The sequence below is a fragment of the Centruroides vittatus genome, unplaced genomic scaffold (assembly GCF_030686945.1).
Source record: "Centruroides vittatus isolate TY-2023 unplaced genomic scaffold, ASM3068694v2 scaffold_861, whole genome shotgun sequence".
NCBI lineage: Eukaryota > Metazoa > Arthropoda > Arachnida > Scorpiones > Buthidae > Centruroides > Centruroides vittatus.
This window is the reverse complement of record NW_027122718.1, coordinates 2,536,191-2,553,155: the sequence shown is the minus strand read 5'-3', so window position 1 is coordinate 2,553,155 and position 16,965 is coordinate 2,536,191. Positions and strand designations below refer to the sequence as shown.

Here is a 16,965-nt window from a genome sequence, read left to right as displayed (position 1 = left end):
ATTATTGATTATTCAGAATTTAGTTGAGTTACTAGTCAATGTGTCTAATTTTTTTTTTTTTTTTTTTTTGATAAAAATTAAAAATTAAGAGACAGAATAATTTAAAGGATTTATTTACTTATTTTTTATTACAGTACTCATTACAAATATTGTTTTGTTGTATTATAAATTTTATAGGATGAATTGTGTACATTATTACTTTCTATTCAAAAATTATTATGGAATGAAGAATTTTCTGTTTCTGCTGTTGGACAGGTAATATATAATAATATAAATTTAATTCAAAACCTTTATGTATTTAATTTATTAATTTTTTGTTATATGTAACAGAAAAGATTTATCTTCATTGAAGGAAATTAAATCTTAATATTTCAATGATTTGCTTGTAAATCTGTCATTTGACTTGGACACCTAAATTATTGCATTAGATGTATGATAAAAGCATGATATTAATTCACAAAAATGTCAGTAATAATTATTTAGACTTAATTACAGTTTTTTCAATATAAACAGAAATTTTTATCAAATTATTATACATTATTACACATTTTATATATTAAATATATTATTATTATTAATCAAGTTACATCTGGCCTGCTGAAGGCTGTTTGAGGAATCCATTAGCCTTTGGAAATGGCAATTTCACATATAAGATGCAGGGCTTTTTTTCTGAAAAAGTTGCCTTTAACATCATACAGATTTTACATACTGTATGATGCTTGCATCAGATTATGTTTGTTTTGAGGGTTAAATTTTCCTTGGATGCATGTTGTATCATGTACAAAAAGTGGGTAGTTCTGGTTGGAACTGTTCTGGACTCAGAACTACGAGGACACACAGTGTTGAGACATTTTGGTCGGAACTACTAACATGTTCTTCATTCCATACTTTTATACATACTGTTTTCCATATAATAGTGAATTCTTTATCTGGATTTGAAGTTAAACTAATGAAAATGTTCTATAGGTTTTTAGGAATAATCAAATTAGTTTAGAGTATTTTAAATTTACAAAAATATATTAAAAATTTATATTTTTATTAGAGTTCATAATTATTGTTTTATTAGTAACCAACAGATATGTCTGGCATTGCTCATCCTGACAGGAAAATGGCTAAACATTAAAATAAAAACCATATTACAAATTAGGTTATTTTAGCTTACATTTGTTATGTTTATTCCAAAGTGTTGAGGAGATTAAATTGGGAAGAATTGGGTGTTTGAATTTCATGAAAGTTTATATTTTCCCCAGAATCCCAGAGAATAAGTATGAAAAATTTGGTGCAAATCTGACAAAGGGTTTAGGAGTTAATAAGGAGAGATGAAATCATGGAATGAGTGAAGTGTCCAGATTTCATGATAGTCTATATTTTCCTTAGATTCTGAGTTAAACAAGAATAATTTGGAGAAGACTGACCAAAAAGCAAAGAATAGAGAGACAAACATTTTATACCCTATATAAAACCAATGAGGGACCATTTAGTCCAACAGACTAAGCAATTCTGACATTACATAATGATTCCAAAGAACTGTTTAGCCTAATTATTCCAAGGAACAGCCTAGCTTAACATGGGACCATCTACCCTAATTGTTCCAAGGAATTGTCTAGTCCAACTGTTCCAACAGAACCATTCCATCCAATTCCAGTAGCAGAACTGGATTTCCCACCTCTAATATGTACACAGTTTCTGATGCTTTAGCATCACTCATCTTAGATCTTCTGTAATTGTAAGCCATAGTTCTATTTAATTTTATGAGTATACATTTTATGAGTGCTTGCTTAGACTGCTTTGGGGGAATTTCTAATGTTCAGAGGAGGAACTCTCTCCCAAGGTGCCCTAGATAAAATGGTGCATTAAATGGGATAAGTAATTAATACTACAATTAATAAAAATTAATTGTATTCTGTAATAGTTTTAATAAATCTGATATTAAACATTTAAAATAATTAAAAAGCATATAACTTGAAAACTTATTAATTATATTATAATTATTATTAATTAATGGTAATTCATTCAGTATATAATTCACAATAAGTAATAAATCAAGTAAGAAGTGTCAGCAGTTTAAGCTACTATACTGTGAGCAAGTGACATTTAAACATTAAAAACATTTAAAGCACTGCTTAAAACTGATAACAGTTGTGTGTTACAAGCTACATGTTGAGACTGATATCACAAAAAAAAAAAAAAAAAAGACAGTGTAAAAATACCTATTTACCTGAAGACTGAAAACTATAACCAGTTATATAATATAGTTTAATTTATGTTTTGAACATACTAATTCTGATAACAACATTTATAATTACAATAAATGGATTCTACTACAATAAATAATCTTTCCTGTAGACCATACTAAGCTATATTTTGCAAATCTTTTAATGAACTAGTGAACAGCCAGAATAGTATTTGCCATGCTTCTATATATATATATATAAAAAATATACATATATATATGTATGTATATTTTTTTCCCCTGCCAATATTCAAGGAAAAAATAAGGCAACTTTCAGACTTTTAATAAGTCAAAATGTTTATTTGGTTTAACATGTTCAGATATTCCTCCTTATTGTTAGAATCTTAAAAGTGAAGAAATAAATATGCTTACAAACAAGTTTACAATTACTACTAAATAATAATAACAAAAATAACAAAACACAATATGTATTATTTCATCTTGTGCATTTATGTCATTAAAACTCATTCATTGACACAAGAACAGCTAAACCATTTGTAAGAAATTATACACACTTACTCCAGTGAAATATAAATGGAATTGGCATAGACAAATACAAAGCACTTCATGTAGAAAAAGGCATCCTGAAGAATGATCATTTTCTACTTGGAAATGGATAAGACATTGAATTCATGGAGAAGGGAAGTTTACAAATTAATTCTTTTTTGCCTCTGTCCCCTTGCTTTATTGATTTTTTGTTTGTATCTTTGTCTACATTGGAATTTGTCTATTAATAAACCTTATTACACTGGTATAGTTTCTGTTTAGCAAATAGAGGAAAACTTATTCACAAAAATCAAAACTTGAGATACAATGTAGACAAAGATACAAAAATGAAGTCTACAAATATTTATTCATAAAACATGCACAAACAAAACAAATACTAACAAAGGAATACAACAGCAGACTAAATGCAGTACTAACAACACAGTTGAATGCAAAACACACATTTATGACATATTTTTTTGGAGTTATACATTGGACACACACACACACACACACAACTAGAATAAAAGAAAACACAAACATTAACAAAGCATAAAAAACACCATTCTAAGTCATCAATAAAAAAGTTGATTCTTTCTCATGAAGATGGAAGAATGAGGTCTCACAGATATTTTAAATTTGCACTACAAACAAATACAGTCACTATGAAAGATTTTCCTATCAAAAACAAGAAACATCACAATTACACAGAGCTGTAATACTTGCAGACAAAAATAGTACATTAAACTTATGTGAGGTTCCAAAAACAGATTGGAATTAAAAATTTATTTTAAAAATTTATTAAAACGAAACTAGAAAAACTTCCATTGTTAAAACTGGTTAAAGGTTGGATTAGTTGTGCAAGTCATATGAGACGGAGACAAGAAAAAACTATTAATGTCAAACACGATGCAATAGATGTAAACAAACATCGACCAGTAGAGATGGATCTTTAACAAGGCACTTGTATACAAGCAATTAGAACATAGAAAAATTTTTAAAAGGGGAAAGGTTAATGATAAAAAGGGACATTGCATCAGGTTGTTAAAATTCTAAAACATCATAGACCAAACAACAAAAAGGTAAAATATAAGCACAGGTTTCAAAGTTTTGTCAGCACCTTCTGTCCAGAGTTAAAGGATGGTGTCAGGTAGATTCTCTGACGTGGACCTTTCTTGTGAGCTGAACAGGTCTTGTCTTTTGCTTAGGGATGGACAAGGGACCAATTAGGAAGTGGGAAAAAGGGATGTGGAGCCAATCAGAATGGACAAAAGAAAAAATAGAGATTGATATAATCCCTGATCTTTAAGGACAGACTCACTTTTCGTAAACTGTGAAAACTGTGCACGTGCACACGGTTAGTCAACATGAAAAATGCAGTTTTCCATTCATTGTGCCTAACTGGTAATCTGTGCCACTACGGACTCAGACTATGTTGCCAATGCCAACCAACAGTCTTCTCACCTGCTGCTGCCCTGGGTCCACCTTCGATCAATGAACAAGAAACAACATCGACACCCAGGACGTCAGAACAACCAATTGTTTTAAAGAAAACTATTTTTTTATTTAGTGTAAGTTTATTTCATGTTACAATAAGCAGTTTTTGTAAGATACTTGTCATCTTTGTCTCTGTTGCCACTACCCAGTGGTGATATTCGAAATATTTAACAAAGGGTTCGCTAGCAGAAAATTTTTCCCTGACAATCACCGACAAATGAAATGGAAGTTTTGAATAGAAATAAATACAATATCTTCTCTTGCAACCGTATATCTAACAATCAGTGGTGTACTTGGAATGTAACGAGCCATGGGTGAAGGGCAGGTAACAATAATATTTTAGGGCTGTCGACCTTTTTTTTTTTTTTTTTTTAGGCAGAGGTAATCCTTACCAGAAATGGCGCTTCTGGAAATACACACGTGTCATCATCTCTCGAGATACATTATACTTTTTCTTTCGCTGTCCATAGCCCGACACGTGTTCGACAGCCATCTTGTATTATCTCGCGCACGTGGCATTCTGGGATCTCTCTTATGACTGGATCAAGAACTCTCTTGGGGTACGTTTGTTAAGTCGAACGAGTTAAACGTGTTAGTAACGAATCGTTTGAAAAGTAGTAGTCTCGCTCAGTGCGCATGCTCCACAGTGATGACGTATCGAACGAAACTCTAACGAAGCTCACGAAGGAAAGAGTTAGTTTACTTCGTTAAGAAAATGGCGCCCGACGATATCGATGTTTCTAGATCTACTCGAGTGTTTAAATTGTGAATTAAAAGGTGAAATGATTGAAATAACTGTCCATCTGAAGCAACCTAAGAAAAATATTTTGGATAAGGCTGCACTAGCAACATTTATATCTTCGATTTTAGAAACAGCCATTTAGTTATAACAAATCGTTCGAAAAAGTCTAACGAAACAAGAATAATGATGACGTCATTCTCGTTTAACTCGTTTGACTTAACGAACGTACCCTTGAATCGATCGCGATTAAACCTCAATTGAAACGGTCGAGAGAGATCGCACCAAGACATACTCCCTGACCTTGCTCACAATCTAGATTGAAATGCTCGGTACGAACGGGGTATAAGGCTCTAGTTTAGTAGTATTACAGAGTATAATATGCATATTTTAATATATTGTTTTAAAAAAAACAAACCCACTGAGAAATGTTCCGTGTGTTTAACAAGGTTCAGGAAACTGAAAATTTTAACAACGGGTTCGGGCGAACCCGTTTGGAAAACTGAAAATTTTAACAACGGGTTCAGCCGAACCTGTGCGAACCCACCAAATATCACCACTGCCACTACCCATATACAAAAGGACCCTAGACCAGTGATCCACAACCTTTTTCTACTTGTGGCACACCCATGACTTAACACGGCACACCAAAATGTTATTCCCCTCAAAAATGTATGATGTGATACTATTAATAGAATTACATAATGCCACTAACCTATTATTATTATTATTAAACAGACATCAACACTGAGCAAATTTATTTTACATATGATTTTTTAGAATACATAAAAATGTGTGGCTTGTAATAATGAATAAACAAACATCATCTTATTTTATCAGTGCTGCGGCAGAGAATGAAATACAGGCATAAGAAACACAACAATTGTGATAAAAATATATAAATAAAACTTGAAATTAACAGAATATGTAAAAGTTCACATCACACCTTTCACCATGTGACAGCATACCAGTTGCAGAACACTGCCCTAGACTATCACTGACACGAAATTAACTGATTTCCCCTAAAAGTCGGCTTACTTACATCTACATAACACTAATTTTGATCTAACACAGTATATAAGACATAGACATCATCTGGCAGTCTTGGGCTTGAAAGGAGCTCCACAGCAGGCACTGTAACAATCTCAGCCAGGATTATGTTGACAGAACAACATCACACTGCTGGTTGACTCTTGAATGTCTTTTCAGAGAAAAAGAAGGGTTTATGGTGGCTGTAGATCATCATTTCATAAATACGAAAAACTACAGGAAGCACATTTTAAAAGACACAATACTTACACGTAATACTTGTAGGAAATGCATATCATGCATTAACATGTCACATTGGGCTGCCAGCTTTTAACATAAACTTACTACTTATATTAACATAACCAAATAGCAAATATAATACATCAAAAGCTTGCACACAAATAAACTATTATATACCAGGGAACTATTACTACAAATACACACCTCAGATTATCATACAAAACAACACACAAAATAAACTAAGACCATATGATGATCACAGACGAAACAATGTATCTCAATAGATCAGACACCACGTTCATCAACAAAAGAAAAAAAAAACAAAATCACATACATCAGAGACATAGCTACACCAAACATTTACAATATACAAAATACATGCACTGAAAAATTGGTAAATACTTAGAACTCACTCATGAAATAAATCATCTGTGGAAAATGAATGAGATACTTGCTGTGTTTCTTGCATAGGGCATCATACCACATACACTACACAAAAGTTTGAAATTATTAGATATTAGTAGCAGCACATATGTGACATTACAGAAAGTTGTCATATAAAACACATCACATAGGAAATTTCTAGAACACGGAAACATCCATTTCTAGAACACAGACACCACATAACTATGGTAAATTTTCTGTAGCTATCCTAGACTTTGGTGTGGATAGCAGTAGGCATGGGTATAAACTGAAGAGGATACAATCTACCAATACAACAATAATAATAATAATAATAATAAAACTACTGTCTTGATATTCAAGGGATATTGAATAGTTTGTTTATCAAAATAGAATATCATATTTGAAAATATGACAAAAATATGATATTCTAAATTTGTTAAACTATGTTAATTTTTGTTTAAATTTTGTATTTTATTATTTATGCAAAGATAAATGTATTTGTTAATAATTATAAATAGAGATAATATAATATTTATATTGATCATTAATTTATAAAAATGAAAGACTGTCTAACATATGATTCAATTATTTTTAGTTGTTGAAACAATCACGACCTGATGCATTTTTAGAACTTATTCTAATTTGTATTCAAAAAGAAGTTTTTACAGTAGAATCTGCAATTGCAATTCTTAAGGTAAATTTTATTTAATTTTTATAATAAAGATATTGAATAAATCTTAAAAAACAAATTTGCAATTCAGCAGTTCAAATTTAATATATATTTGATAATATTTTATGTTGCCATAACCTAAGGAGGCTCTTAACCAGTTGTTTGCACGGTACTCCCATTGGAGTAACCGGTTTTCATTAAACTGTTGCGCAGTACTCTAGTTGGAGTAAGTGTCAATTTTTTTTCATAATTAACTAGTTGATGGCAATTTAAGCACTGACTGGCTTTTACCTACAAAGACTAAGTCTGTTTCAGTGAATAAGATATTTGTTACCACCCCGTATTTTTAAATTTACTAACAAAACTCCTTCTTTTCATGTTAAGTCTATGGGAGAACCTTCTTTTGTTCATTTGACAATAAAATCCTAGTTAGCATGCCTGTTGGGCTCTAATTGATATATTATAGCTAAATGACTATCCTTTAACCAATAAGCATCGACTTGGGTTTGTGGGGTGGGAACTTTCTTGGATAAAGTTATACCAACTCAGAGTTACATTGTCAGCTACAAATGTAAACAAACAATTATAAATCATTATTCTTATCTATTTTTAGCTTGAATTTAATAAATTTTTATGTATATTTATCCTATTTAACAAATAAGCATGTTTTTTAAACCATTCAGCCATAAATCTTTCAAAAAACAAAGTACTTCCGGTTATCGTGGTACTTCTGTAATACATAAGAAATACATGTATAGTCGTTAATATAATAAAGTAATAATCGCTTATTTTAGTCTACTATTAGTACAACAGTGTAAATAACATATAAATAGAATCAAATACACATCATCAATAATAGAAGTGTATTGACCTAGATTTAGAAAGGCCACCACCCCCCATGCCAATCAGTGTTATAATCTATAGGTCGTATTATTTCTCTACGTCAATTTAGAAAGCTGCAATTTTTTTTATTTGACAGAAAATAGACATATCTAAGTAACGTATGTAACAAATTAATGGAATATTTATTAAAAAACGATTTTTTTTAAATATTTTAAAATCTTAAATTTTATTAATTTTTTTAAACATAATATTTTGAAGCTAACAATTGTAAAGTGTAATATGTACGTGATAGAAAACCGAAAACAGATCATATCTACAACAATTTTTAAGCGAGATATCGCAAATTGAAAAACCACTTTAAAAATTACAAATTGTCTACGCGACAGCGGTGTTGTTTCGGATTATCGAGTGCACAGCTGACAGGTTAAAAAGCTGAAAATATAGTTAAATTTATTATTGGGCTGTAAAAATTTTTGAAGATTTATTCGACTGTAGATACAATAAAGTATTATTTAAAGATATTAAAGATTATAATTATAAGTTTAATTTCGTGTGATAATTATTACATTATATTGAAATTATTTAATGTTTATACAGTAAATATCTTAAAATGTATTATAAAATAATTTTAAAGAAAGATAATATAAATTTTTTACTTTCATACAATATTTTTAATTTAAAGTCTCATAATAATTTATATTGTAATTTAATCAGTTATTTTTTTATTCAGTAATTTTTAATAAAGCTATATGGAAGATCATCTATACATATATGAAGCTATATTAACTTAGTCTCTTCCTTAACCATTGACATGAAATGGTATAGTTAAAATAAATGTTGAATATATTATTAGAAAAATCTGACAGAACAAAATTTCAATTAAAAAAGAATTAGTTAAAATTCATGTATATATTTTAAATTTTAGCTTATTATCAGTGACTTTTTAACTGTTTTACATAATTTTGCAAAGTCATAGGCCTCTAATAAAAATTTGTCTATGCAAAGAAAGACTGTTTTGTTCCTGGTGATTGGACATGCCAGAAATGAAGTCAATTTAGTTTCTTGTACGTTTTTTATATTAGGGCATAAAACGTTTACTTGAGATATGAAATAGAAAGATTTAATCCTTGATGTCAATAGAACAAAATGATATACAAATAGTTGATATAAGTACAATCTGTCTACATGTGAAAATTTTATTAACATTTTCTCCATATTATTTTGAATTATAACATTTTTTTTGTTGTTTTAGTATCAATTATTCTTATATTAAAATTTTTTGATGTATAGATTAATTATTGTAAATGCTATATAAAATTAATATTGTTTGTGGTGAATTGTTATAAATTAGAAAAATATGGAGAACATTGTAAAATGACACAAAATTTTGGAGTTTGACTATTGAGAGCAGTCAGGCAGAGCTTCTAGTATGTTATAAATACTTTATTATAAACTGGATTAAAAAGTTTATTATAATTCTTTGTATATGTATTTATGAAATTTTAGCTAATTTAAGTAAAATTATTTTTTCAGAGTGATTCTTCAAATTTGCTTGATCATAATATTCCATTACTAAAGGAATTATTAGAGAGTTTGTTAAGCAGTAAGTTTATCAGTAATGAATAATAATTTAACTTAAAAAAATGTTTAATACTAAAAAGAATGAATTATTGCTTAAATAATGTGTGGGAATCTGTGTGATGTTGACTAGATGATTTTGAAAATTTTGTCCTGCCCAATGAATGATCAAAATGACAATATTTTTTATTTGAATAATTGATACATTAGAACAAAAAGAAGTTTTATTTATGTGAAACTTTTATCAAAAAACTACTTTTTGAAGATCAAACTGAGACAACAGTTTATCTAATGCACAAGTGCATTTGTGTTGTCGAAGGTCATCTTCAGGGATCACCCTAACTGCAACTTTTTCATCAAAGGCAATTGAAAACATTTATTTTTCTCCATCGTTTTATGTTATGAGTTAGATTTTTGGTTTTGTAAGTGAGATTCATAATTATCCAGTATATAGTGCATTTGCAACTTTTGCTTTTGTATAAATGACCAAGAATTTTAATGTTCTATTTATTGTTTTCTTTTTCTTAAAAATATGCAATTTGGAAGTAATTAACTTCAAAGAGGGGGGATACATTATCAATAGTGTGGAAATCGGTAATCACATGAGCAAAAAAAAAAAAAAAAAAGCAAAAGGAAAAGAAAGAGAAATACTTTGATTAAAAGAAAACATCTGAGAGAAGACATATGAAAAATTCATTGGCATAAAATTTTAGAATATTTTTAAGAAAAATAAAGCAATAAATATAACAAAATTTTGAAAATGCATGGAACATTGAATTCCTCAGGCATGGTAGTTTGGATGGCCCTGAAGATGAGATTGATCAACTCAAAAGTACTTGGTTGTTAGAAGATGAACTGTTTCTCAGGTTGGTCTCTAAAATCTAGTTTCTTAATATAACTTTCAAGTTTCATATGGTGATTGATTAATAATTGAGTTTTATTTACAATTTTATTTGAGTTTTATTAAAAGTAATTTTGATAAAAAATGAGAAAAGTCAACAATTTGTGTAAGCAATCCCTGATAATTTAAAGTTAGGTCATTTTTTTTAATTATTCTAACATTATTTATTCTTTGTAAATAACTTTTAAAACTTTTAAGTTCATTACACAATACATTGGATATAATACAACTGCATCTGTAAATTACAAATCTTTCTTGTCTTCCAAATAAATATAAATTTTGTTCTTTAAAAAAGAATGATTTGAGTTTTGCAAGTTCAGTTGTATTGTATACATAAATATTAATCTTTGGGATGAGTGAAGTTTCTTCCCCAAACTCCATCTTGTTGAATTGGTTTGCCATATTTATCATGATTTGATATAGTTGTGATCCAGGTTCGGTGAAAGTACACCTCTACACTTAAGGTAGACAATATCTATAGTTTATTTACAAAATATATATATAGAGTATACAAGTTGGAAAACACAGTAAATACAGGATACACAAAGCATGGTGCCTCAGATACTAGATTGGCTTTTGAGAACTATTAAGCTCTGGAGAAGCCTCGGTCAGCATGTGGAGTGGCTCTACTGCACGGTTCATCATTTGGATGAATTTTCTATATTTTTAAATTTCTTTAATTTTTTATTTTTCATATCAATAACTTGTACAAGAATGTTTCAGCAATAAAATATCCTAAAAAATAATTGTAAAACCAAATTCATTAAAAATCACCACACAGTCTAAAGTAAAATCTTTACAAAAAATATTTTTAAAATGTCACAGATTAATTTTAAATATGAAGATTTAAGATAAACATATATTTTTCTTGATTAACTATCAGAAAATTAAGAAAATGAAAATTTAGAATGATATATTTGATGTACACCAAAATTGAAAGAACATTAGAAGTTGGAGAGAACAATATTTTAAATATTAGCTCTTTAAGAAAGCCCACAGCATACTTTCCAAGTTTAAATGTTCTCCTATTTAAAAATTTAAATTTCAGATATCATATTCTGATTTAACTCTATTAATATATATTGATTTTGTAAGTGGAAATTAATATTTGTTATTAATTTAAGATTTTTATCATATGTTGTCTTTATTTCATAATAAATACATTTTACATTTGTCTTTAATGTTGATATTATAATGTAGACATTTAATTTACATAGATACAAGTTCATATATAGAAATATTAATATTACTGTATTGTATAAATATGTAAATTGTATCTGTTTTAATCTACTATACATTAAATCATATCCATCAATTATTTTTGTGAATTCTAAGATATTAATATTATGAAAATATTGAATTATCTGTTTTTCACTTCGAAAATTTTTAGTTAATCAACATTTTTCATTTAATATATGTCAGTAAATAATTGTTCTTTAAAAAAATTTAATATTTACTCATATTTACTTTATTTTTCAAATGACATGTTCAAACATTTTATTATATACCATATTTTTTAAAATAAAATTTTAGAATTTTAATGTGATATGTAATAGAAGTAAAAGTTGAAATATTTATTAACTTTGCTTTGGGTAGGAATAAAATATAAAAGAACATATATCTTTTATTTACTTTATAATTATTTTATTATAGTTAAATTGCTTATAACATTTAAATAATTCACTCAAAGATGCTATAACATAAAAAAAATAAATACCTTCTATAACCGATAACCGGCGTGAAATATTTATAAACTGGCGAACGTTTTCGCTGCCCCTCCTGGACTCTTCTCAGGCCAATTTTCACGCTGGTTATCAGTTATAGAAGGTATTTATTTTTGTTTATACAACCCAGTGTGAGAGAAGCTTTAGTTATGCTATAATATATTTTAAAAAGTATTACAGTAGAGCATCGATTATCCGACCCCCGATTAACGACTTATCGGTTAACCGACCGCGTTCTAGTCGGCAAATTCAAATGTCCGCTAGTGATGTGGCGCTACAATATTTAGTTATGTCTTGGCTACTTTAATATTATTTTTGTTAAATTTTTGCATGTTTTAGCTGGCAGCACTGGCTCGACCATGAAAGGGAGGCTAGTATTTAAACCAGGCCTAATACACTATACTAATAATGTATTTTTTCATACTTTTCGATTATCTGACTTTTCAGTTATCCGACCGACCCCAGTCCCCAATTGTCGGATAATCGATGCTCTACTGTATTTTGTATTATCGAGTAATTATCAACTACAGTTTATGAAATTTTATTTTTATTTTTTCTTTCTGAAGAATAACATTTAAGATTAGTGATTATATTGTTATATTTAAGGTTGACAAAATAACTCTTAACGACCTCACGTGTAGTGCAGGAACGTTCCACTTAGGAGAATGGAAAAGTCTCATGCCCGTATTTTGAAATTCTGCAGTAATCTGAAAATTATTTGAACGTAATTGTGTGCAATAATAGTCAGTCTACTATGTTGTTAATATGTCATAAGGAAACTAATAGCGTTTTTTTTAATGCGGTCCCTATCCCCCGCATAAAAACAGGTTTGACTGTATTGACTGTTTTGCACATGCATTCTTGCTGTCACCAAGCATGGTAAATCCAAAATCTTGTAAATTTGCCTCCCTAAATTGGGAGTTGACTGCAATATAGAAATTTTTAAATTATATTTTCAGAATTATTATGATGATTATTGAATAAAAATGTTAAATAGTACATCTCATTTTTTATTGTAGAAAAAAAATATGCTGACCATATTAGTAAGGATATAATAGTAAGTATAAATAGTATATTTTAAAAATTTCTAATTTCTTACTTATAATGTAATTAATTGGTAGTCTGATTATTAAAGGTCAAATAGTTTTTTAAATCTTAATGATTTTTAGAAATTATTCTGGCTTCAGAATTATTTATACTGTACAATAAAACAGTTTTATGATGTTTCTACTGTAATAAGAGAATTATCGAAAAAATAAAGATGATTATCTTATTCTCAATTAATTTTTTTGTGAAATCAGTTAAGTTTGATAAGAAAAATACCACATTTGGATTAGAAAAGTGAAAATGAAATTCATTACTTTGATATCTAGACATCAATTTGAGAAAAAGAAAAACAGATTAGTAACAGTCATGACAAGAAGAATGAATTCCTCATAGTAACATATACATACACATATATTGACAGAAACATAAACAAAATTTTTTTAAAAATTTGAGAACTCTAGTGTTAGTATTTTGGTGGAGAATTTGAAGTTTCTTTTCTTTGGCAGGTTAGATCTCAAAAATGAAGTAGAATTTGAATTACTTCTGATCCTAGAATTTATCTCTAAAGTATTAATATAGAGTTTTGTTAAATTCTGTATGTAAGGCATTCTTATATATATAAATAAACATACACCAAGCACCAACTTTACAAATTTATGTAAAAATCAAGTGAAGCATGCAATGCCATAATGTAAATACTAAAAAACAAACTTTTCAGAGAGGTAAAAAATACTTTTTATAGTGAATGAATTCATTTCAATTTTACAATAAAATGGTAAAAAACTCACTAAATTACAAATTCTCTGGAATATCAAAATAATGTAAATATAAACTGTATTGTTTTAAGTGCCAAAAGTCATGTGACTTGCACTTTATCACTTTAAAAATTATGGCTTCACATAAATTCAACTTCAACATATGGCCATTTATGGTACCACTATCAGCAAAATATTTTTATGCAACAGAAAAACATTACATTTAGAATTAAATTCTTCAATAAAACATATTTAGGGAAAAATGGCATTGCACGCTTCAAGTATATTTTTAATGATTTTGTTGCATCAAGCATTTATCTAAGAAAGGAAGTTAGGAAGATCAAACAATATACAGTGAATATTGGAATATACAGATAGTTTGTATTCAGAGTTTATGCATTTGATGCCCCTTATCCCCTACATAAAATGAAAAAAATTTTGTTTTGAAATGCCTTACCAATTAGAAGTACAATACCTTGCTCCATCAATCAATATTCAACTCATGCCATGTGATATAAATAAAAATTTTATAATATTTTAAAAAATAATACATCTGAAAATTTTGTATAAATTTGTGAAAATTTGCCATCCTGGTTAAAAACTAAAATTAACTAACTCAAAAACTAAATTTTATGATCATCTTAATCAAATAGTCTTAAACTAAAAATATTACGTAAAAGAGAAGTATATTGATAAGTCATAAAAAAAATTAAGATATTTTGCAAGTAATTCACTAGAAAACTGAATATTATTATTAAAGAGAAGAAAACAGTTACTTTTAAAATTAAAAAAAAATCTTCATTTTGACATATGAGTTGCATTGCCAAATCCCATCAAACCAAACTAAACTTACATATTGATAGAACTTATCATTTTTTGCAAGCCTAGTTGCCTACTAATAACCATAAGATGTAAGTAATAACATGTAAGAAAATTGTAAAATCTATGTTCAAAGTAGCCCAAAATGACATGAAATTTTGTGCTTTTCCTATGAAATTTTTTTTATTCCATATGTAATTAAATATAAAATATAAAAATTATTATTAAAATATAAAAAAATTTTTGATAGGATGCAGTTGAAAATTTAAGTGTGTCCATTTTTCAGTCATGGACAAGAGTTTCTATCTACTTAAGTGGGAAAGTTTTTTAAATGGGAACATTTTACATGGAGAAAATTTACAATCCCTTATGGAGAAAAAATTGGAATTTTTGAAATTAAATTTCTTACATGGAAAAGTTTCTAATGTAGGAACTTCTTAATTAATTTCTACTGTTATTGTTTATCCAGCATTTCAAAATTATCCACTATTAACTTATACAGTGATTCCAATGTATCATTAGCTGACTGTGCCAAAACTATTGTATTCATGGATGAGAGAAAATTATACAAATTACAAATTTTAGAACCTAGTACTAGGGTAGTATTTACCTGAGAATGATCAGGGGGTTTACTCTGAAACAATTCCAAATTCATTTGATCAGGATCACTTGCTTGAAAAGAAATTGCTTATGAACTTGCAACATTCTTTGATAGTCTTTCATAAAAAAATGCAAATTTCTTTTCTATCATTCCTTCCAGTTTTTATATTTTGTTACATTGCAATCTTCTGTGTTGCAATTCTTCTTCATATTTTCATCTTGATCACTTTGTGAAGACAGGAGATCTCAAAAGAGGATTACAATTAAGTTCTGTACCAGAGCAAACCAATAAAATTTGAATTATCACCATTCTAACAATGACTGAGCAAAAAACAACACCTTGGTTTGATGTAAAAGAATCTGAATTGTATCTTGGATAAAATAGTCACCATTCATTGCAAGATCCACTAGTGTTCCCAATATATCTAAAAATATTATAACAGAAGTGTTTGACCAGATTCTGTGTGTTAAATTGTTTTAATTCCGTATTATGTTAATATCAGGAAGATTACAGTTCTGTCTACATCGGTGATATTACTTAATGTTTGCTATTAAAATTTAAATCAGCAATGTAATAAGGATATTTATTTTTTGTCATATGAATTTAAGATGTAATATTATAACTTTTGCATTTTTAAATCAACTGATTCAAATCTACATTAATATAGATTTTTATGTTTTTATATCACAGTTTTATATTAGTATTGAGAATAAAATTTAATAGTAATTTTCAGTTATTTAAATTTGAATTAATTTTAAACTTATAATTATTTGAAATTTAAAAATATTTATTTATTAATATAGAATATTATGTAATTTTTAGTTAATGATGGTGAAAATATATATTAAACGATTAGAAGAAAATACAAAACTGACGCTTCCAGGATATCATATAACATTATCAACAGGCATGGTAATTATTATTAAAATTAATTTTGTTTGTTTAATATTTATGTAGAAATTGTGTAATTATATTATAATTTTAAGTTAAATTTACAGAAATATGTTTGATTATGTGTTACAGTTTATATTGTGGTTTCAAAAACAAGTAAATAATGCATCCTAAAAGCTCTTTTTAGGTCCAATAATGATCATTCAATGACTTCTAACCTTAGAAAATTATAAAAATAAAAAAATTCAAATTATAAACTCTACACGGAGATTAGTTATACAAAAAATAACTCATTTTAATTTATAAAGATAAAAATATTATTATTTGAAAATACTGTATATTGTTGATGTTAATAATAATAATCAATCATGGGCTCAAAAGGCACTCCATGGCAGGCATCTAGGATTTTGTTGACAAAACTATGTCAAACAGCTGGTTAGCTCAGGGATGCCTCTTCGGAGAGACAGAAGGATTCATGATTGCCATACAGGATCAGATCACAAATAT

General features: G+C 28.0%; 1 protein-coding gene across 1 annotated transcript in view; it reads left to right on the top strand.

Annotated features, from left to right (window-relative positions):
- Positions 1-16,965, top strand: part of LOC136990203 (BLOC-2 complex member HPS3) — a 69,337-nt gene that overhangs the window by 37,165 nt on the left and 15,207 nt on the right. The window contains exons 14-18 of the mRNA XM_067288578.1: positions 178-255; positions 7,225-7,323; positions 9,676-9,745; positions 13,365-13,402; positions 16,390-16,479. Of these exons, the coding sequence (XP_067144679.1) occupies positions 178-255; positions 7,225-7,323; positions 9,676-9,745; positions 13,365-13,402; positions 16,390-16,479 (375 nt within the window). The remainder of the gene's footprint in view (positions 1-177; positions 256-7,224; positions 7,324-9,675; positions 9,746-13,364; positions 13,403-16,389; positions 16,480-16,965) is intronic.